General features: G+C 46.6%; 1 protein-coding gene across 1 annotated transcript in view; it reads left to right on the plus strand.

The window, feature by feature from the left end:
• Positions 1–25,263, plus strand: part of SLC67A1 (solute carrier family 67 member 1) — a 149,145-nt gene that overhangs the window by 85,716 nt on the left and 38,166 nt on the right. The window contains exon 7 of the mRNA XM_078601482.1: positions 20,125–20,225. Within this exon, the coding sequence (XP_078457608.1) occupies positions 20,125–20,225 (101 nt within the window). The remainder of the gene's footprint in view (positions 1–20,124; positions 20,226–25,263) is intronic.

Consider the following 25,263-nt stretch of genomic DNA (forward strand, 5'->3'; position numbering starts at 1 on the left):
TACGTTGCCTGTGTATTCTGCATGCAAGAGGGCCCTTTATCTTCCGTTGTGTCTTTGGTCTGCACTTTTGCACATTAGCAAAATGTACAAGGTCCTCCGTATAGCCAACACAGCAGGCTGTTTGGGCAAGTGACATTAGCGGGCATCACTACCCACACTCTACACAAACTATCCAGAGACCGATGCACCGTTCCTGTGAGCGCTGAGAAGCAGAGGCTGTTCCGGTTTGCGAACTGGGAAAGTGGGCATGGTGCAGAATTCTCATGGCAGACTTACCGGGATGACAGATCAAAATAGGTTTTGCGGTGACCCACTTGCTCGCTCGCCTGCATGAGCACACAAGCGAGCTGGCACCCGTCACATCATGAGGTCAACACGGACGCACCTCCGATCAGCACAGTTGGCTACGTACGGTACGAAATAAGTTCAACATACAGTCAGTTCTCCTATAACGCGATAGGTAGTTACGTTCCTGAAGAACATCGCGTTATAGAAAAATCGCGTGATAATAAACGACATAGGATAAAGCACAGATAGCACGTGAGATGCGTACGCAGGCTGAACAAAGACCGAGGCGCGTGGGTAGCGTCTGGAAGTATCCAGCAGCATCCCGACTCACGTGACGCTGCGCCGAGGCAGCCGCACGAACGCCTTGTTCCTACTCGCGCGATGTAGTTCCGTTCGCCCAATCGCGTTCTATACAATTCGCGTCCGCGTTATACAAACAACTGTGTTCCCTTGTACATTCATCGCGGTTATATCCAATTCGCGTCCGTGTTATCAAAACGTGTTCCCTAATGCATTCACCGCATTATATCCAAACTCACGTTATAAAAACATGCGTTATAGGAGAACGGACTGTTCATACGTACACGCCAAATTCGTGCCCGTGTGGGTTTATTTGTATTTGTTGTGTTCACGTTCCCAACGCATGGTGGTAGACCCCGACAATAAACACACTGCGCAGGCGTTACGGGTCGAAGTGAATCCTTATTTACAGATCCTATCATAGGGATTTCGCAGGGTTGGCCGTTCTATTAATTGATCAACACAAGAGGGGTGGGCGGAAAGCCGAGGCGAGGGCTTAGTCCATGCCTTTGTTTAAAAGTCACCGCAGAAATGTAACAGAATAGGTTTAGAGCTCGTGATAGCGTAAACTCACGCTAATGGAACGTTAAACCTTGTTTAAAGAAACATAACAAATAACATTGCTTCTCTCTGGCTGCAGAGGAGATGGGGGGGGGCGAGCGAGGTTGCGAAGACAGAGCAGGAAGCAACGAGGCCTCGGAGCCGCACGGTGGGACGAGAAATTAGCCATGCCGGCACCAACATGAGGCCTGGCACGGCTTGGTTTGATTTATAACGGCCGTGGAAATGCAACATTAGCAGTCAGGTTCGGTGGATCATACAGAAATGGACCCTATATAATATCAGCGCACATACACCAGTGAGGCGTATGTAGATGGCAGTACAGAAAGTATCTTTGATTTGGTGTTTTTTTTTTCTTCTGAGTACCATAATTTGGTTTCCACTTACAAGAAAAAAAAATGCAATTTGGCCAAATAATCAGGCTTTGAAATGAAGTCCTGAATGTCAGTGGCATTTATTTATACGCCAATAAAGAATTGTGTTATCCCAAGCTCTTTCTTCATCTATCCGCTGCTGGATGAAGGCCTCCCTACGGTGTGCATTGCTCGCGTGTTCTTTGACCGTTCAGTGCAGGTTGGTGAAGGCAGGCAGCATACACGCAAGAGCATAGACAAACAGTACAACGTTGGATTTTATCATCCGCTAACCACCACGGAGTAGAATCACACAGCCACTTATGACAATCTGCTGTGCACGGTGGTAAACCACTGGGATTTTTGCACACAGTGTTGGTGTACGGTGCTTTTTCTGCAATATTTTGCTATCTTTTCTTGGATTTTCTGTTTGCACATAGTCACTTTAAGATGTTTTCTTGTTCATGTTTTTGTTTTTTTGTTTGTTGCGGTTGCACCCGATTCAAGAGCCGAATGACTCACAGGGCTACACCTAATAAATGAAAACTTGAAACTTGATCTGAGCACTGACCAGGCTCATGCCTCCTTTAGGCACCATAAGATCCGACAAAATCGGACACATTCTGCCTGTGCTAAATATGCAGCGTACACGCGTGTGCACGTACACAAATGCAGCATACATTAAGCTGCGATCTGATGGGAAGACGCGTATAAAAGCCTCAGTGTGCTGACGCCGTGGCCTGAGAGAATTTTCTGACGCAGCTCGTCTCGCTGAAGTGGGTGGTGGTGGTGGTGTGAATGCAGCTTTCACGGTGGCAGCTCATTAAATCCTAAAGCCCTCGTCGGCAGGAGAGAGCGGTGGGGGTTTTCCCGGCGAAGAAAGCGAGGCACTCTCCCCAGGAGCCAGATGGTCCGCTCTCAGAGGGTGGGCATCCGTCCACAAGGAAGAAAAAATAAGACAGCGCGTTAATTGCTTACATTTGTGGAATTCTTATTGTGCACGTTGTCAGAGCAGAAGGAAATCCGCACGCTAAAAAGGAAAATATTTGAAGCGTTTGCATATATCTGTGGGGCGCTCGCAGGGAACGTGCGGTTTTGCGGCAAATATGGATTTGAATTTTTTTTAGTGAAAAATGCCGAAGCAAAATATTGGAAACGTTTCCGTTCTAATATGTATCCTGGATATATGTCTGTTACTCGCAAAGTAACATAAAGTTTGCCAGCAATATGACGTCATCCAACTCTGACGTGATTAATACAGAGAGCCGAGGTTTTTAAACGTCCGTAATCTGTTGCCTGCACGCCAAGGTTGCAAATTGTATAAACTGAATATGTAAATGATGAGAAAACCCATCGCAACAAAACACATCGGTGCAGGTCTGCATCTCATACGTTTCAAACAACACACACAAACGTGTACAAGAAGCACTTTGGCCAGATGCAATATGCAAAAATCCATGAACAGTTCCTGAAGAACTGCATCTTTGTCCACTTGCCTTCGGTTACCATGAAAAAAAAAATGTTCATTTTTTTAAATATATATTAACGCAGACTTTTCGGGAACACTTAATACCGTGTAGTTCATCGTCTCGCAGATGCCACGTGCATGAAACACGTGGGTGTAAACTATTAAATATATATCAAGCCAAATGAGCAAATTTTTGGTTCTTAAAAGAAACGAAGCAACAACGCTGTGCGTGCCAGCTGTGACAAGTTAATGGGCCCGATGCAGGCAATGGGTGCAACCACCATGGGAAGTGTCGTAAAATTGTTTCCTGGTTCAGCATTAATATTTCAGCAGATGGCGTTTCCAGACACCCTAGGAATGCTGGGAACGACAGCAGAGTGTGAGGGCCCACACCTCAGGGATCGATCGACTGATGACCGGGTCATGGATAGAGTTGCCACCTCTGAGGTTCCAAAAAAAACGAGGACATATCATGGGAAGAATATCTCACAATGCCAGAAAGCATCGGGCTAGGTGGGGGGAATTACTGTGCACATAAATACAATATTTGGAGCGGTGTATAATCATGCAACTGGCAACAAATTAACACTTCAAATGTCACAGGAAGACTTACAGATTTCCCAGGACAGATACTAGCAAAGCAGAACGGTCCTAAGAAAACCAGGACGGGTGGCAAACCCAGGCAATGGAATAGGGAAGGCTGTTTCCAGGCGTGGTGGTGCGTGCGGATGTCCCAACACTTTGTAAATCAAGGTTGGTGGATCACGCAGAGATGTTCACGTGAGTGAGACACCCATCTCTGCTGGGCTATAAGGTAGCCGTTAAGTTGCAGCATAGGCACCAGCTCAGTGGGCCTTACCTGGTAAAATAAAAAGTTGGGTTTCGTTTAAAAGATGATGTTGTGACAGAAAACACGACCGTCAACTGCACGCGTTATTCTGCAGTACAACCTGCATTTTTAAAGACGCGAGGAGAGAACCCGTTGCTATGCAGTGGGAAATCAGAGAGGGCTGTCATTGTCATGCTCTTCTCACAATGCCCTAGACGGACCACTAAAAGGAATATGTTTTTTTACGTAATAATAAAATAGCAAGATAATATGTTATGTGACGGAGTCTTTTTTGAACGTATAAATTCACTCGGATTTAAGGAATATCCTGGCAAAAGAATTACATTCATGGGGAGCACAAAATGAAAAGTCAGAGCTTTGAGTGCTTAGAAATTGGAAGTTGTCGCTCGGCGCTATTCTCAGAGTGCCCGTACCTCGTGTGTTATTTTCAGGGTGCCCGTACATTGTGTGTTATTCTCAGAGTGCCCGTACCTCGTGTGTTATTTTCAGGGTGCCCGTACATTGTGTGTTATTTTCAGGGTGCCCGTACATTGTGTGTTATTTTCAGGGTGCCCGTACATTGTGTGTTATTCTCAGAGTGCCCGTACCTCGTGTGTTATTTTCAGGGTGCCCGTACATTGTGTGTTATTTTCAGGGTGCCCGTACGTCTTCTGTTATTCTCAGAGTGCCCGTACCTCGTGTGTTATTTTCAGGGTGCCCGTACGTCTTCTGTTATTTTCAGGGTGCCCGTACCTCGTGTGTTATTTTCTGGGTGCCCTACGTCTTGTGTTATTCTCAGAGTGCCCATACATCGTGTGTTATTTTCAGGGGTGCCCGTACATCCTGTGTTATTTTTAGGGGTGCCCGTACGTCGTGTGTTATTCTCAGAGTGCCCGTACATCGTGTGTTATTTTCAGGGGTGCCCGTACATCCTGTGTTATTCTCAGCACGTACCCTCACCAGTAGCCCGTGCTGGCTGCGACAGCTCGTCAACAGAGCCAGGCTCCCCAGGACTTATAGTGGGCGGCCTAGCATGCCCGACTATGAGTGAGCGTTGGGGTGGAAGAAGATGGGGGGGGGGAGGGGGAAGGTTTGGGGAGGGGGGAGAACAGGGGAGGGAGGGGGGGGCAGTTGGCACGCGTCTCGCATCCCCTTCACGCGCTCCTCCAGGCAGACTGAGAACACTTCACTGCCATCGCTGTTCACAAGCAAGGGCCTCTGCTCTCAACATTCACATTGCGTGCGACGCAGATACGATGTGAATCGTTTTCTTAACTTGCATGGTACTTCGCTGTGAAAACACAAACTGGATTCCTCGTATACAATTTTTTTTTTTTACCAAAAGGCCGAAGTGGTTTTCAATAGCACAGAACAGAAGCATTTGAAACGATCACAGCCTTAGATGTTGGCAAACACCTGCGTTTTCTCTCTCTCTGGAAACTATTTTTTTATTTTACCAGGTAAGGCCCACTGAGCTGTATAGCTCTTTTTCAGAAGCGACCTGGCCACAAATGATAGCTCAACGAAGTGGGCTTATGATGTGTAAGTTAATAGCAGCCAAATACTCTCAAGGGATGTTTCTAAATGTGTCTATAAAAACCGGGGGGACCCGAAGAAAAATCCACCCGACAACGGCAAGAACGTGAAAACTCCAAACATTCAGGCGATCAGGGTCAGAATCGAACCCACGACCTCCTGTATACCAGGCGTGATAGTTCACATCTCGCCAATGCCACTGCGGACACGTGCAGGTTTCGAGGGATGAGGCTGGCATGATGAAGTCTTCATACGACCTAGTGCGTGTGTGTAGCATTATTTACCTAGCTCGAACTGATGTCTAATTATAGTGCTTTAATAATGGATGACACCTTCATGAACTTCTTGTATATACACACAGAGTGTATAAATGTGTCATTTCCTGATATGCTGTCTCATTATGGAATAACAATTACTGTACTAATAATGATGTACGGCCCTTTGTCAAGCTACCGATTGCCAACACTGGTCAACACACTTTTTCTGGCATAAGGTATTCCAACGGTTTGAAGGTAATTTTGGGGTGCTGATTCCAAATCTGGCATCAGTTTTTTTCCATCACATCAGGTTTTTGAGATATCAAATATTGCATTTTCAATAAAAACTGCAAAAGAAAAATATTAAATAAATGTGGATATCTACATAAAATGATGTTATAAACACACTATCCTAAAAATACAGCACCATATTTTAACACTAAAGCAGTCACTGACTCGCAACAACTTGCAATCATAAGTGACAGAGTTAATTTCAGGTAAAATCAATGAAAATGGGGTATGCCGATAGCATAAAAATCAGATGTGATAGAGAAAATCTGAGATCAGATTTGGAATCAGCACCCTGAAATTAGTCTAAAACAGCTGCAAAAGTCCAGGCCAGAAAAAAAAATGTGTTTTTTTTGTTGACCACTCCCTGCCAATGAACTCCCCAGGCCATGGGGGTTATTTGACCATATTTCACCACGCTAATCAGTGTGGATGCTCAGGACCGGTTCAGACATCACTCGTCACTGACATTAGCCACGGCTGGAAATCAAACTCAAGTCCAGGGTCTATAGCGTAGTGTGCTAACCACTGTGCCACTGCTCCTCCCCCCATTGTGCATTATGCAAGACTGTATATAATAGTGTGCATGTGCTGACTGTAAATATGTAACGTAAGTTTATCGTTGTCAGCCTTGGCTTTTTAACACCTCTGGCGCTACACCATGCCCACTGGATTGATAAAAATGCAAAGATTAAGGGATGTAGAAAAGTTCAAGATTGAATGTGTGATTCAATCTTGGAATCGCAGTTTTGGCCAAACGCTACGAGAAAAATAAATCAATTGATGGCCTATACATTATTAATCGGTAACATTCACAGCTCGGTGCCGTTTTTTATTTAACATTTTCACACACGGGGCTGCAGAGAATCGCAAATGGGAAATGATGGCGCTGGGCTCTGGACGGAACGAGTCTGGTTGATAATAATAAGAAGCCTTTTTTGGGGTGCGTATGCAGTGGCGTTCATAGTGTTGCCTGAATGTTGATCCTTGAAATTCTGGAGGTGGTATCTCAAGAGTGCACTATTGTTAGCTCTGATCTATTGATCTATTGATCAGAGCTAACTATTGATTACTATTGTTAACTATTCTTAGGTCTGATCGCCTTTTGTTGATTCTCCCAATTTAAGTCCTATGAACAACTGACTCATGCCGCCGTAGCCTTAGAATAAGTGAGTTGAGTTCACGTTAAATAATCACAAATTTATAAAATTGGTGAATTCACAACCCGTCCTGCACAGTTTTGCTCAGGGCAAAGGCATGGATTCATTACTAAGTTATCTAAAATCTGGAGTAATTTTAGACTGCTTATTGCCAAATGTATAAGGAATTAGATGATTTTCCCATCATAAATGTGATGAATTGTCACAATAAAAGATCACGATTCAGTTTACAATAGATTTCCCTTTTTCATCTTATTTTTATTGTCTCCTTTCTATTGTGTATTGTTTAGTTTCAGAGTACTTGTACAGTTATACTAGTAGGAACCTCTGGTTACACCAGCCCACAGGGGATTATTGTGTCCGTCCGTCCATCGTGCAGGGAGGGGCTGGGTGGGGAGGGAGGGGCTGGGTGGGGAGGGGAGGGTGGAGAGGGGCTGGGTGGGGAGGATGGGGCTGGGTGGGGAGGGGAAGGTGGGGAAGGGCTGGGTGGGGAGGGTGGAGAGGGGCTGGGTGGAGAGGGTGGGGCTGGGTGGGGGGTGGGAGGGGTGGGGCTTGGTGGGGAGGGGCTGGTCACCCCGTGGTGCCCTTATAAAACACAACGTTTAACCTACTCACGCCGGCTTGTGCCCGCCCTCACAGTCGGGCATATTTGCGGAATACACCACGCCGCCGTTGACCCTGCAGGCCATTGACCGAGCAACCCAACGTTCCTACCAGCTCCATCCGCAGGAATGTGTTTTTTTACTCCAAGGTCCTTAAGATCGAGGGATGCAGACCTTCTCTGCGTTCCCAGATCGAGGTTTCGGTCCATGGGTGACCGAGCGTTTTCCCGTGTAGCGCCCAGGCTATGGAACGCCCTTCCACGAGCCATTAGGAGTCTCTGAGCCTGTGAACATTTTTAAAATGCGTCTTAAAACCTATTTATACGTTTCCGTTTATTCAACTTTTAGTTCATTTCGTAAATGGATTCTTAAAATTTATATAGAACATCATTACTTTCATGCTGAGTGTTTGCTGCTGCTGCTGTGTCCTGGACAGCACTTTGAGATCCTTGATGAAAAACATTGCATACCATTTGCACACATTGTTGATAATCTGTCCTCACACACTTGATTTGACACGTGCATTGTGAGACTAAGAATCAATTTGAATCAATTAATCGATTAATTGTGTTTTATAATGACACGCTGAGCCACTATGCGTGTCTCTGGGCCACAATGTGAGTCTATGGATCTCTGTGTGAGTCTGTGGGGCCGAGTATGTGGATCTATGTGTGTGTCTATGGGTATCTGTGGGAGTCTGGGTCTCTATGGGAGTCTATGAGTCTCTGAGTGAGTCTATGTAGGAAGCCACTGTCAGTAAATTTAAAAAAAATTCTCAATAAATCCACTTGTATACATTATTACCCGAGACTGGAAACTCCAATGTGGGCATTTTTAGCTTTCTCAACCTGATATCCATGAGCCACCCGTGGTGAGAACAGGAATATATGAATGACATTCGTGTCTATGTGCGCCTCTGGTTGGTGACTTAGAAGTTAATTGGCGGCTCAAAACACACCATCCGCAGAGTGACTGGACAGTATTTATGGGTTTCACACAGGAGTATTTTTTTAAACACAACTAAAACATGCCTGAGATGCTCACGTGGTGTCATAGTTAGCAAGCCGGACTTCTAATCCAGCGGTTACCGGTATTCGGTCTCTTTCTCCCGGCACGGCATTTGAAACAATTAGGAAAGTTCATTTAGTGAACCCAACGTCTGTCCAGCCAGCGGTGTAAATGGGCTATGCCGCAGTTAGTCGACCTGCAGGTCACGTGTGGTGCAGCTCCTGTCACCTAAGATGTCTGGCCAGCGTGGAAGAGTAGGCCAAGTACCCTCTAGAGCAGCGGTCCCCAACCTTTTTGGCACCAGGGACCGGTTTCGTGGAAGACAATTTTTTCACGGACCGGGGGAGGGGGGGGTTCATCATTGCGGTCTTTCCCCCTTTTCAAAGAAGCTCTCCAGCGACGTTTGTTTTCTACTCATTGTGGCTACTAGGGGTTAGCAGCTTGTGCGCTCACCAACACTGTGACTGCTGAGACAAGTGCGCGGTGCGGGAAAGAGGCGCGGATGGAAGTGGTGAATAATAACACAATGGGGGCGGGTTCCACGCGCGGACTCACCGCTCACCTCCTGCTGCTGTGCGGCCCGGTTCCTAACAGGCCACGGACCGGTACCGGTCCACGGCCCAGGGGTTGGAGACCCCTGCCATAGAGGGTCTCTTTCGGGGAGGTCCCTTCCACCAGCAGTGGCCTTTCGCCAGTCGAGACGTTCGCAAGCCAATGCAGGGCTGCACCGTCTTCTTTGCCATATTTGACACAAACCTGAGAGCGACTGTGTTCTGTGGCCTGCGGTTCACAGTGCGAGTCTTGATTTTGTAAAACAGAGCGGAGCTGCAATAACTGCGTGATCCAGAAGTGCTTGTCTGCTTGACCCGCTGAGCACACTCCAATCGTTTTTATTTTCGCGACATAGATCATAGCGTTTGTTCGCTGTCGCGTCGCCTGTTGCCTAGAGGCCATCCCTGCTTGATGAAATGTGATAGCCTGCTCTTCGAATGTAATACTTGTGTACAAAGGGGCCCTTCGTACATTTATAGAATGACAAATTATTAGCAACGATCCGTTTTATTGTCGCATAATGTCCGAGTTACTTCCTCTTCAATCATTATACTACGAACACTAAAATAAGTAAACAATGTTACAGCCCCTTTGACTGTCGGCTGTTTGATGAAGGCATCCCCACAACGTGCCAGTTATGAAGGGGTGTCTGACCTCACTTCACCGTGTGGGTTAGTGCGGGTTGGATGCAAGCAGAGGGGAGGTAGTGTGACTGGTTTGCACGACCAAGAATCGAACTCAGGCAGCCAGGTTCACAAGACCAGTGCGCTAAATGCCGACATCATACCGTGTAATAAATCAGAGCTCTGTCTAAGGTAGGGCTCCCTAGGCCAAGGCTAACCTAACCCCACTCCTGAGCTTAACTAACCATGTCCGTGTGCAACTCGAGTGACGCGGCGCCGATGCATAATGATCACTTTTGACTAAATTAATTGACGTTTAACGGAAATAGGCGGCATCGCGGTGGGAAAGGTAGGGTTATGGGGAGGCGGTGTATTGATCATTGCCTTTGAAGATGTCAAACTCGTAATTACACCACAATTTAACAACACACACACACACAACACTACCCCTTCCCCCACGACCTCCCCAAAAATATACGGCTCAGATGCAGCCGTCATTGACAGTCATAAACGTGCAGCGGCGCTTTACAACAATGCGTGCAATTAACGTTCGAATTTCAAGCGCGTAAGGAAATGCTCTCGAAAGTTGATTGCGTCAAAATAAAAAAATGTTAATGCATCTTCATGTTCATATCGTGATCATGACCAAGGTGACATCACTTAGATGAGCTGAGACCTGGCAGCCGAGTTATCTCGTGGGGTACGGCCTTGCAAGGACACAACTTCATTCCATCGATGACTTGTCTTACGAACTCATTACACGTTCAATCTTGATTTGAAGCTTTCGTGACCGCAGGAATCCATACTCTTTGGTTATTTCGGTAAAGTCACGTAGGTAGAAAAATAAAAACAAAAAATAATATATCACGACGTTTCGATCTTTATTTTTTTTCTGGCGGAAAAAATAATAATTTTAATAAAAAATATATTTTTTTCCGCCTGAGGACGACCGCTTGTGTTGCGATCGAAACGTCGTGATATATTATTTTTTGTTTTATTTTCATTACACGCTGTTGTTGTTGTTCTTATTGACAATTACGGGTACATGTTTATACAAGCAGAACTCCATTCTGTGTCTCCCACATATAAACAGAATGAAGCTCCAGTCCATTGTTGGCCTTCTGGCTTTACAGACCAACCAATATTATACAGCAATGTTTGTTTCAGTGAGCAGACTCTGGACAGGGTTTAACCTTCTGGGTCTCCACGAGATTAATACAGTGTGCTCTTGCCAATAATATTTGGAAGCCCAGCAGCATTCGTTTAACATTTGCTCCATTTGTTGAACAAGCCTGACCGCTGATGAGAGCCAAAAGGTTGAAACCGGTACCTAGTTTGCTTGCTTAAACAAATGCTGCTGGATAAAATTAATCTTGAAAGCCGACAGGACGATAGAAGACAATTATTTTATTTATATATGTAGACACAGAACATTGCTTATATGGGATTGTTTTACCCACCTGGTTAGATAAGAGCGATGTTTTTCAGAGTCCCTTCTAGTTGACATCATGTATTTCTCAAACAAAAATGTGACAGTATTTAACATTTACTTTAGACGTCATATTTATTTTAGGTCCCTGCGCGTAGCCACTTCGGTCATTCTGCAGCCTTCCTTTTGTTTGTTATTTTGTTTATTTTATTTCGCGAACGGCAGATGATCTTTTTTGCCTAAAGGGTTCCTTCGGCCGCCAAGCCCCGTGTTGTTTACCGGTCAACCACACAGCGATGATGCGGCCGGGCTGGGTTTGCCGCTTGATAGGGATGCTGAGTAAAAGGCGTTGGGGAAGTTTGGCTCCCCCAACCGCCCTCCCCCAGTTGTTTTTACGCCCGGGGCTCTGAACTCCAATCGATTGAGTCAACACAACGGCACGCAGGTCACGAGACCATCAGCACCTGTCCACGTTGCCGGCTAAATTACGAACATTGGCCACTTCCCTCTCCGACTCGGGTTTCCTCGAGGTCGGGTGTTGCTCATTTTGCCAAGAAAAAAGCATTGCGTCATTGGAATTGTGACAAATATTTGAGCCCAGCAAGCTCTGGGGCTCTTCGTGTGATTAAAATCCATCTCTCTGATTAAAAATTACGGCCACGGCAGTAGTCGTCATTCGTCATGGTAGTGGAGGGGGCTTGTTCATAATAATAATGTAATTTTACATTGCGTCATTCATGCAATTGCATCCCACAGTGCTGCACATAAATTCGTCAGTCCCTTACACAGTTAATACAAAAACAAAACCCACCGACTCATCAAATCAAAAACTAAATGATGAATGCATAATCACACGAAAAATGCACATAACAAGAAAATGATCATCACAGCGAAAATAAATTAGAATAAATAAATCCGTTCGATCTCCATACCCCAAGACCATAATCCCAACATTTCGCCGGATGTCATCAATTACAATTTTAAAGCTGAATAATTAACGTGGCAGCTGAAATGAATGAAAATAGATGGGCTGTGACGTGCAATTGCCTGAACTGCTGTAATGGGACTGACCTTAAAATATAGTATTCTCTCTCTTACTTGCCGTTCTGTTAGTGATTAAAGTGGAGGAGATTTGGAAGGGCACTTATCTCGAATGATGTGAAATAATGAGTGATTGTTCAGAATGTCGTGCATGTTCGATATTGCACGTGGTATTTGGGGCCTGTTGGCCAGAGCCTGACATTCGTGTAGTCTACGAGTAAATGTTCAAGTGTTTTCTGTTCCTTTTCTAAGCAACTAAAGCTGGATCCGGGGTTTTTGCCATTTGCAATCGTGGCCACCTTCCACAGCTCTGTCTGTCACCAACCCTTGACCTCCCCTTGGGTAGATGCACCTGTGCACCTGAAACATTCCCTATTCTCTTTCTGCCACTCTTTGTCATGTTTCATTTGTTTTAGCTCTTCCCCCATCCCTTGGCCTAACCCACATGCTACCTTCTGACCCTTGCATAGGCCAAGGTTACACACCAAGACAAAGATCCCCCGTGTAGCCTTAACAGACTTTTGGGGCGAGTGCTGTTAGCTAGCACCTATGAAGACCGGAAGGGCACACGAGGAGGTGGATGGCCCAGCACCACGTGATGTTTACACACCGCACCACGTACTCATTTGAGACTGAGTCCACACAGGGGAGGCCCAGGACCGGTTTAGAAAAATCGTCACCGGGGTTGGCCGTGAGCGGGAATCGAACTCGGGGTCGTCAGGTTCGTAGTGCAGTGCGCTAACCGCTACACCACCACTCCCTCCCCGCACACACAACAACAACAACCGCCATTCGCCACTAAGTGGCGGTGACGTCACCACGACGCTTGTGCCAGGCCATGTGCACCTTGAGGCCACGTGAAGTGTATATGCGAGGCTCTAGCCGAGGCTAGACACATGCAAGGCTGTGCGCGTAATCTCCCTGCGTGTAGTCCACAACTAGATTGCATTAAATATGCGCATTATTATTTGGTAAACCACACATGTTGATGGGAACAGGTGAACGCCGAGATGTTCGTGAAGGAAAAAAAAATCCCTCAACCTCAACAAAGGCAAATGTTTTATTTGAATTGGGAATACAGTAAAGGTTTCTGGATATTTTTTTTAGAAAAGCCGGTTAACGATATTAATTTGCTGTCATGAGCTGCTGTGCGGGTGCAGGCCGTGGGGGAGAGGGGGGTGTGCAGTGGCCCAGTGATTCACGCACACTGCACCATTAACCCGGCGACCTGAATATAATTCCCAGCCATGGCTAACAACAGCGTCGAGTGATACCTGAACTGAACTATACGAATAATAACGATGGTGGTGGTAGCTATGGTTGACATGATATGAACTTTTCGATTTAAAGCTTTCGTGACTGCGGGGATTCATCTTCTTGGTTCTTTCGGTAAAGTCACGTAGAAGGGAAGTAATAAAATAATAAAAATAAAACATAATAAAATAATTCTCACGACGTTTCGGCCACAACGCAAGCAGCCGTCCTCAGGTGAAGAACCAAGAAGATAATTTGAACTGGTTATACACCTCCATCACACACTTCATCAACCCACGCGGAACCAGCGTGGTGAAGAATGGTCACAACAAAAACAACAACAACATCGGCCATTCGATACGAAGTGGCGGTGACATCACCACGGCGCCTGTGCCAGGCGATGCGCACTTTAAGGCCACGTGAAGTGTCGAACGCTCGCTGGCAGGTATAGTCACACGACCAGCAGTGCATTGACAGTGGGTCATGAATAATGCATCATTGCTTGTGAATTGTCAAGTGAGGACTCTGCCTTGTAAATTGCACGAGCAAAATTGAAACACAGTTATAGCTGCTTCTTTCACCAGCATTAGCCTCTGAGATTTGTCTTCATTACTTTCCTTTTTTTAATTATTGTCCTGTATTGTTTTAGGATTTCCAAGGGAATGCTCATTTCCACGAAGTTAAATCTAAACCAAGCTCTACACAATCTCTGATTAATCTACGAATATTTAATTGTGTAGTGAGTTCAACTGAGTCGCAGACGTACTCTTTGGAGGCAACACATTTATTAACACCAACACACGGGGTAACTGCCCCTAAACAAGATAACAACCTATGGTGGTGACCACCAGGCTAACTACACTGCAACTAGCTACAACAGACCGGACCACAGCTTGGGTCCAGGACCACGTGTTGGAGACTCTGTAGGACGTAGAACGTAGAACGTTGACGAAGGTTTCTTCAGGATGAACAACAGCAGCCGGTCCCACTGGGGGGACCCGGCTTATATCCTCTGTGGTCGTGGCTGGCTCCGCCCTGAGCCACGCCCACCTTCTAGAATCCTCGAGCAGGATCTCGACCCTGAAACGTGACCACCCCTAGCCCTCACCTGGGGCCCCTGTGTAGACTTCACCGGTCACGTGTCCTCCGTGGTCAACCAGAGTGCCACGGCCCTTAGTAACCCCATTCCCATGTCCGGCACTCCCGCAGCCTATCCTGTAGGGGCCGGCACTGCACGCCGAGCGTGATGCCATCCAGCGCTGTCAGTCAGCGCTCACCGAGCCCCTCTAGGGCCGCTACTGCACCCACACCCACGTGGTGTCCGCGATGTCGCCACATCGCACGCCGTGCCTCTCTAGGGCCGGCGTTACACAGTGACATCCAGCGATGCCACAACAATTGTAACGGGAATACGAGCATGCTTTGCGTGTCAAGGCGGCGTCATTTAACCGTTCGATATTTTTGTTTGATTCTCCGGTTTGTGGCTTAGGGGCATTCATTTAATCGGCCGGTTACAATGTCGGCTACGGGAGAAGCTCTTGACTTTTTCAACAAAACTTTGGTTATCATTGTACGACACAAGATGGGTCTTTTACATATTGAACTAGTTTTCTTTAGGCGGGCGCAGTAGAATTGTTTACACTTGTGACACTCGAGTATGCGAGCGGAATCCCCTGCTCTGTCGCTTAAACTGTTATTGGATTTGTCGTGACAAGAATTAGCACTAATTGTGCGTGTGATTTTCTCTCAGCCCATGCTCACTTGAGATAATCTTCGTTGCACGCTACACTAACCGCAAAATTAAGATTCATCGACAAGGCGATTGCTCTTGACGAGTCACCAGCAATTACTGCAGCAATGGGGCGAATGCAGTGAAATCAGGGTCCAACTTGCATTCAAATCAACTCGGGCCATTTTGTTGTTGTTGTGCAGCGTACACACAACGGTTCGCGAATGCGACCCTCTCACCTCACCGCGTAGGTTTTCGCGGCTGTGCCCGCCGGATGGCTGTCGTTTTGGGCTCCGTTCACTCCTTTGGCTGCCACTTTCTCGTTCGTCTCGACCATCAGCCATCGCCCCTTCTAGCGACGCGTCCTTCCCAAGCCCACTTAGTTTTCATCACGGTCTTCTTCTTCGTCCACGCGTTTGTCCCACTCGTGCGGAGTGTTTTGCTGTCCTTGCCAACCTTCTCCACGCTGCCCTGTCCTGCGCCATCTCTCTTTCCGCTCCTCGGGCCACCACGGTCCGATCGCACCACATCGCCCCCCCCCCCCGCCCCCGCCTCTTCTTCTGCCTTCCTCTTCTTGATCTCTTTCCTTACACTTGCATCACTTGGCACATTCTGAGCCACATCATTTTCCTGTTGTCTCTCCGCATGACCGAACCACACCAGAGCCTTTTTTTCTCTCTCTCTCATCTTCTCCGCGATATCCACCGTCTTGAGTCATCCTCTCACTTCTTAATTTCTCACGCCGTCCTTTCCTTGTTGAACCCAACATCCACCGTGACATCCTCGTCTCTGCGACAGCCACAGCTTAGTCCTCCCTCTTGCTTGTGCCCCAGCACTCGGCCCCATACAACAGGAACCGGCCTCAGCAACGTCTCGTACAACACTTTTCCCTTCAAACAAGCTGGGAGCACCTCAGTCACTCTGATCAAATCCGCAAACGAGGAGAAAACCCCCCTCAAAACAGAAGAAAAGTCTTGTTCTGGAAGTCAAAATGATATCCGTAGCTTGCGTGCGTCGTATGTTCTCTCATCCATCGTTTCCTCGTTACGTCTCTCGGTGGAATCCCAAGCACACATCTGTCCACGCTTCTTTTCAGCCTCCGTCCCAATTCCCTTGCCCACGTTGCTGGGCTCACTTCAATCGGCACGCTTGCGCGGCGCGGCACGGCAATATATATACGAGCAGTGTTAACGCGCACAGCAGGATAACCGCGCTTACCTGGCACAGACCGGGGAACAGGTTTACACGATCCGGGGACACATTCCTCCAGCCCAATAAAAAGGTGCTATCTATGCATCACCCCCCCCCCCGCCCCCCCCCCATTCCTCCGGGCTCTCCATCCGCTATCCAAGGGATGAAATATTTAATTCATATTTTATTCATCCTCTTCACGCACTCATCCAGCACAGCGATGCTCAGCGGCGCAATGGGCCCCCGAAAGTGAATTCCCCGCGCCATACGCAGGGTATGGGCGGCAGGCATTGCCTCCGTTGCGTTAAGTCACGCCACTGAACGTCGCTTTTAGGAACAACAACAACCACAACAACAGCTGCATATCTTACGTTACAGAGCTACTGTGTAGGGAGGCTCTGCTCTAGAGTAGCTGTGTTTATTTGTGAGTCATTGCCGTGCGTATGCTCAAATGTAGTCTGCAGTTCCGTTAATAACAAACAAATAATGTGCCCGATGCGATGTTACGTCTTTTTGAAGCTACTCTATTCCGGACACATGGAAACGTGAATCGGCGTGAGTTGAGGTGTAATGAGTGTGCATGGATGCGCGAGTGTTATTGTTGGTTCATTGCATGTCTATATGAGCATGTTGGTGACTGCTCCTTTTCAAGACTGCAGCCTGCGTGATGGTGTCTGGGTTCATCTCTATGCATGGCGTCTGAGCATGTGTGCACTTGTGTGTATGCGCACTTCCGATCAGCGCGGTTGGCTACGTACGGTGCGAAAACACATTCCTGCGGAGGGAGCTGGTAGGAACGTTGGGTTGCTCGGTCAATGGCCGGGGTCAACGGCGGCGTGGTGTATTCCGCAAATATGCCCGACTGTGAGGGCGGGCACAAGCCGGCGTGAGTAGGTTAAACGTCGAGTTTTATAAGGGCACCACGGGGTGACCAGCCCCTCCCCACTCAGCCCCACCCCTCCCACCCCCCACCCAGCCCCACCCGCCCCACCCAGCCCCTCCCTGCACGACGGACGGACGGACACAATAATCCCCTGTGGGCTGGTGTAACCAGAGGTTCCTACCAGTATAAGTAAAACATACGTAGATACGCGTGCACACACAGGTTCAAGATCCTCCCACATTGCCTGTTCATGCTGCGGAGGCAATTGATGTTTGCAAGCACCTACGAAGGTGGGCAGTGTGCACGAGGGGAGCTGGTGAAGCCAGCACTGTTGTCAGCCACCTTTGTCTCTCCAGAGCTGATGTTTCCACAGCGCACCAGGTGCTCGTTTAAGGCTGAGTCAAAGTATCGTGGACTAGATCAGGAGATGAAAATGCAGGCTCTGTGAGACGTTATCAAAAACATTCGCAAGGCAACCTGCAGAGTTATTGTCAATTATCTGGAGCGTGGAGTGTCAACGTCAACACTGGGGGGAGAGAAAGGGGAGAGAAAGGTGGCCGGACATGCATGTGCATGTACAAATACAAAGATCCCCCGTATAGCCTCAATAGACTGTTGGGGCAAGTGCTGTTAGCGTGCACCTATGAAGACCACCAAGGCACACGAAGGTGTGGGTGGCCAGTACCACGCCCGACCGCCTTTGTCTCCCCAGTGGAGATGTTTACACACTGCATCAGGTATTCATTTGAGGCTGAGTCGACCTAGGGGAGACCCAGGACCGATTCAGATAATCGTCGCTGGTGTTGGCCGTGAGCGGGAATCGAGCTTGGGTCACCAGGTTCGTAGCGCAGCGCGCTAACCGCTACACCACCGCTCCCCACACACACACACAGAGCCACATTGCCACACACACACACACGCAGTGCGGTATTTCCTTTTTGGCACAACAAAAAATTGTGGCCGCAGTTATCCGTCGGAATCTGTTGTCATCAGTGAATAGCTGTGGGTCGAACGGGAATATTGACAAACCACATCCTCACGCACGCCCGCCACACCTACACATTACGCCGGCAGACAGACCGCGCTTACAGCGGAACGGACAGGGAGCAGTGACGCAGTCACAATTTCGTTCAATATATTATTGCTGCGGAGATACGGTCGGTGCAACCGGAGAGCCACCTGGTCAGCATGCACGGTTGCCGAATGGGCACGGCAAATTAATTTAAACGGCAGATTGCCCAGTGCAGCAAAAGCTCACTCATCCTAAACAGGCAAGGGCATCTGAAAATTGGTTCGGGCGAACGAGTGTTTGCGGTGTAAATAAATTGCAATGTTGCACGTTATTACGCGACAATGGAGGTTCCGTTGAAAAACAATACGGTTACTTACGGTTACGCGTAATCACCATCGTCAACAGCGATGGGCCCTACTCACCACCACTGGACGAATGCCTCTCCACAAGATCGCCCCGCGTGGTCTCGCGATGCCGTAAATCCACATCCCGATCCTGCATGCGAAGTTGTCTCATCTCCATGGCGGTCATCCCTCTGTGGGCAGCTCCTCCTTCGGCTGCCTTTCCATCCACCAGTCTTGTCCGTCGCCTTCGAGTGATGTCTCCTGCCCAAGCCTTCTTTCATTAACGCTTGGCTATTAAGCCCTCTCGTGGCTAGCGGACGTCGATTCGACATTGGCATTTTGCTCCAGAACATATTGCCGCAAGCAAGAATTAGAATGGAATGGTGGCAGGGAAAAGTATTTGTTCCCTGAATCGCGTGTTCATTATTCTGTCTGTTGGTGTTCTTCGAAGCATGTAACAGGGTGCTTCAAAAAATTGTTAACACTTCTGAGAATTTCAAACAATACCACGAGAAATGTCCTGCCTCTGGGATCTGGAGACCACCTGGAGAAGATTCCAGGCGCGTGTTGACAATGATGGCGAACAAGTGGGAGAACAAGTGGGAGACAATTGTTATCATGTTACATTGTATTATCCGTTCTTTGTCCATTAAAAACGAGTCCTATATAAGTGTTAACATTGTTTTGAAAGCACCCTGTATATATGTCGTGATTTTTGTGCACTTTTGAACATTTGTTCTTGTTATTTTTACATTTGTGTTTATATATTTGACGCCTATTCTATGCGCTTAATACATGTCTATTCATTATCCATAAGACTGCTGTAAGGCTATTTTTCTTTTCTTTTTTCGAAATTCAAATAACAAGCGTAGGAGTGATAAAATATTCAACGGAGCAAAGATATTTTTCCTGACCCACACCACCTGTGGTTAACGATTAGGAAACTGTGAGACATCCTAACGTTTTAATTTAGCTTTTAAGTGATTCTGGTCAGCCCTACATTTGGCCACACATTTCGTTTAATCCAATCAACGTGACGGAAAGCATGTTACCATGTAACTAGTTAGAATCACCCGGGAAAGCCAGTGTGTCATTACTCCTGTTTCTCCTGTCTCACACGGAAAAAGGCACGTCTAACAATGAACATGCATCGCACACGCGGCTTCGTTAACGACGATCACGCTAGTAAGGAGCCGAAAGCATGTTTTAATTGCCCGAATCAAAGGCGAGGAATTAACCACCAAGGATGTATCTAATGGCACTATATATCCAGCTGTTAAGCATCTGTGACCTTTTACTGCAATTCCTAAACGTAGCCTGTGTGCCTCTGCAATTATCCCACCAGCTGTACTTACAAAAGCATCTCTCCTTTAAGCCTCGTGCCCTCCTGCGTTCCGTGTTTTTGTCGCCACCCAGGAATCTTCCACAGCATGTTCTCTCTGCTGACTATGGAGTACTTCAAGCTGCAGCCAGAGCAGAACGGATACCTCATGTCCTACATAGGCCTGCTGCAGATGGTGAGAGCTTTTACACCCTTATTTTCCCCCAAGTGCAATGCTAAGCCAAAGCTCATTTCCCGCTTGTTGATCGTTGACACACACACACACACAAAAAAACATTCACAGGTATTTCACATTTTAAAACGGTGTGTTTCGTCATACGTCATTGGTGTTGTGCTGTGGCACAGTGGGTAAGCGTAAGGCACTGTGAACCCGACGACCTGAGTTCGATGTTTCATTGTTGGCCAAGGATAACGTTAGTGAATCGGGGACATTAGTTTCGGGTAATTTTGTGAAAATCCAGTTAATTCTATAAATCGGCTGCCAAGGAATAATTGCGCACGTGCAGGCCATCGGTCCGGAGGAGCAGTGGTGCAGTGCATCACGTTCCGCGCTGTTAACCCGGTGACCTGAATTTCATTCCCAGCCACGGCTAACACCGATGGCGAGTGATACCCGAACCCCATTTTCACCAACCGGCGCTGACCAGCGTGGTGCAGTACGGTCGAGCAACTCACACGACCAACTCGGCATCGGAAGGCCTTCATCCAGCAGTGGATTGTCAGAGGGCTCGGCAATATCATGAATGGAGATGTGCGAGAACCCAACGCGTATCATCGTCGTCCGAGCGTTGTGTTGCAACTCCACTGAATGTTTGTACGCGGGGGGGAAGTCTGCCGATGCTATGCACCCAATATTTGTTAAAAGCTGAAGATGACAGTCAGAAGAGTCGTGAGGCAATGCATGGCACGTAGCTTCGCGTACGTAGTCTGCCTCCTAAATGTAGAACATAGCTTTCACGGATTGAGATCAATTCACCACGCTTGTGCCCGCTTTTTGAAAGCTAAGCATAGTTTGTGCGTTGGTGGGTGAAGCACCGTGGCCTTGCCAGAATTGTGTTGAGGCCGTGTGGTGATCAGGAAGAAACTGGTGTTGTCACGATTTAAAGCTTTCGTGACTGCAGGGATTCATCTTCTTGGTTCTTTCGGTAAAGTCACGTAGAATGGAAATAATAAAATAATAAAAATGAAACATTCTTTTATTATGTTTTATTTTTATTATTTTATTATTTCCATTCTACGTGACTTTACCGAAAGAACCAATAAGATGGTGTTGCCACCTTCTCGTGTGTGTCTGTGTGCGGGTTTTTTTTTCCGGGTACTCCAATTGACCCCCCCTAAAGTGTCAAATTACTTCTTCATGTTATTTGGCCAAACATCCCAATGCAGGACCCTCCAGGAAATTAGTCTTGAGACTCGGTGAGTCTTTACCTGGCTGAATCGTTATCAGTGTTAAACGCTGGCGTTGATTGCCATTATTAGGGGCTGTCATTGGTGATGCAAACTGCCACACACTCATATGAGCATTGTAGTTTAGGACGCTAGCATTGCTGATTGCTATTGACGATGTGGTAACAACAGCACTCATCAGTATGGCGATTGTTAGTTCAAACTGGGTAAGTAATTGGCATTATTGTTTACCCTGAAAGTGGGACATGCCATTGGCTAAGAATGCCATTAGGCAGCAAGCAGGAGAATGGAATGGCAAGGGCTTTAGCATGGGGGTGGCCTTTTGTGTGTTGAACTCTTTCGCACAGTATGTATCCAACCGCCAGCCGAATTCTTGGCGAGGTTCCCTTCCTCGTGGCAAATTTCCATGGATACTGAACCTGTTTGTCGCACACGTCTCTTTGAAACCAATATTTGTCAATGGAAGTAAATACACATACCCTTGCCCCAATGTGGAATGAGTAAGGTGACGCTCATTAACATCTTCACAAGTTAATTCTTTTTTAATTGCTTAATATTTTTTTCAAGGCTTTTTCCCTCTACATTGCTTAATATTTAGACTCTGTATGATGATGTTTTCAAGGATTTGATAGGAATTATATTGTGTCCCAGGTCACCCTTATACTCGATGGCTTCTTACCTCGTTGTAGATTGAGGATATTGATCGATGCATTAATATTTGGACATAGTGTAAATGATCATATTATCTGTTTTAGCGTTGTTGCTACGGTAACACCCACTATTAGTCACCACCATTCATCAGACTCACAGCCACCAAACTCTATTAGTGATCACCAATCATCAGACTCACAGCCACCAAACTCTATTAGTGATCACCAATCATCAGACTCACAGCCACCAAACTCTAATAGTGATCACCATTCATCAGACTCACAGCCACCAAACTCTATTAGTGATCACCATTCATCAGACTCGCAGCCACCAAACTCTATTAGTGATCACCATTCATCAGACTCACAACCACCAAACTCTATGAGTGATCACCATTCATCAGACTCACAACCACCAAACTCTATTAGTGATCACCATTCATCAGACTCACAGCCACCAAACTCTATTAGTGATCACCATTCATCAGACTCACAACCACCAAACTCTATGAGTGATCACCATTCATCAGACTCACAGCCACCAAACTCTATGAGTGATCACCATTCATCAGACTCACAACCACCAAACTCTATTAGTGATCACCATTCATCAGACTCACAACCACCAAACTCTATTAGTGATCACCATTCATCAGACTCACAGCCACCAAACTCTATTAGTGATCACCATTCATCAGACTCACAACCACCAAACTCTATTAGTGATCACCATTCATCAGACTCACAGCCACCAAACTCTATGAGTGATCACCATTCATCAGACTCACAGCCACCAAACTCTATTAGTGATCACCATTCATCAGACTCACAGCCACCAAACTCTATTAGTGATCACCATTCATCAGACTCACAACCACCAAACTCTATGAGTGATCACCATTCATCAGACTCACAACCACCAAACTCTATTAGTGATCACCATTCATCAGACTCACAGCCACCAAACTCTATTAGTGATCACCATTCATCAGACTCACAACCACCAAACTCTATGAGTGATCACCATTCATCAGACTCACAACCACCAAACTCTATTAGTGATCACCATTCATCAGACTCACAACCACCAAACTCTATGAGTGATCACCATTCATCAGACTCACAACCACCAAACTCTATGAGTGATCACCATTCATCAGACTCACAGCCACCAAACTCTATTAGTGATCACCATTCATCAGACTCACAGCCACCAAACTCTATTAGTGATCACCATTCATCAGACTCACAACCACCAAACTCTATGAGTGATCACCATTCATCAGACTCACAGCCACCAAACTCTATTAGTGATCACCATTCATCAGACTCACAACCACCAAACTCTATGAGTGATCACCATTCATCAGACTCACAGCCACCAAACTCTATTAGTGATCACCATTCATCAGACTCACAACCACCAAACTCTAATAGTGATCACCATTCATCAGACTCACAGCCACCAAACTCTATTAGTGATCACCATTCATCAGACTCACAACCACCAAACTCTATTAGTGATCACCAATCATCAGACTCACTGCCACCAAACTCTATTAGTGATCACCAATCATCAGACTCACAGCCACCAAACTCTAGTAGTGATCACCAATCATCAGACTCGCAGCCACCAAACTCTATTAGTGATCACCATTCATCAGACTCACAACCACCAAACTCTATTAGTGATCACCATTCATCAGACTCACAGCCACCAAACTCTATTAGTGATCACCATTCATCAGACTCACAACCACCAAACTCTATTAGTGATCACCATTCATCAGACTCACAGCCACCAAACTCTATTAGTGATCACCATTCATCAGACTCACTGCCACCAAACTCTATTAGTGATCACCATTCATCAGACTCACAACCACCAAACTCTATTAGTGATCACCATTCATCAGACTCACTGCCACCAAACTCTATTAGTGATCACCAATCATCAGACTCACAGCCACCAAACTCTATTAGTGATCACCATTCATCAGACTCACAGCCACCAAACTCTATTAGTGATCACCATTCATCAGACTCACAGCCACCAAACTCTATTAGTGATCACCATTCATCAGACTCACAGCCACCAAACTCTATTAGTGATCACCATTCATCAGACTCACAGCCACCAAACTCTATTAGTGATCACCATTCATCAGACTTACAGCCACCAAACTCTAGTAGTGATCACCAATCATCAGACTCACAGCCACCAAACTCTATTAGTGATCATCATTCATCAGACTCACAGCCACCAAACTCTATTAGTGATCACCATTCATCAGACTTACAGCCACCAAACTCTAGTAGTGATCACCATTCATCAGACTCACAGCCACCAAACTCTATTAGTGATCACCAATCATCAGACTCACAGCCACCAAACTCTATTAGTGATCACCATTCATCAGACTCACAGCCACCAAACTCTATTAGTGATCACCATTCATCAGACTCACAGCCACCAAACTCTATTAGCGATCACCAATCATCAGACTCACAACCACCAAACTCTATTAGTGTTCACCAATCATCAGACTCACTGCCACCAAACTCTATGAGTGATCACCATTCATCAGACTCACAGCCACCAAACTCTATTAGTGTTCACCAATCATCAGACTCACAGCCACCAAACTCTATTAGTGTTCACCAATCATCAGACTCACAGCCACCAAACTCTAGTAGTGATCACCATTCATCAGACTCACAGCCACCAAACTCTATTAGCGATCACCAATCATCAGACTCACAACCACCAAACTCTATTAGTGTTCACCAATCATCAGACTCACTGCCACCAAACTCTATGAGTGATCACCATTCATCAGACTCACAGCCACCAAACTCTATTAGTGTTCACCAATCATCAGACTCACAGCCACCAAACTCTATTAGTGTTCACCAATCATCAGACTCACAGCCACCAAACTCTAGTAGTGATCACCATTCATCAGACTTACAACCACCAAACTCTAGTAGTGATCACCAATCATCAGACTCACAGCCACCAAGTTCTGCTGTCCATCACGAACTAATGGGAATCATAGATATGAAGAAAACGATTCTTTAGGTTAGCTTAAATTAATTGGCAGTCGCCGTGAAGACCGTCTCCCGGGGTCCCTGAGCAACGACGAGTTTCGGGTG

This window comes from Lampetra planeri, chromosome 16, assembly GCF_965212315.1.
Source record: "Lampetra planeri chromosome 16, kcLamPlan1.2.h2, whole genome shotgun sequence".
Lineage (NCBI taxonomy): Eukaryota > Metazoa > Chordata > Hyperoartia > Petromyzontiformes > Petromyzontidae > Lampetra > Lampetra planeri.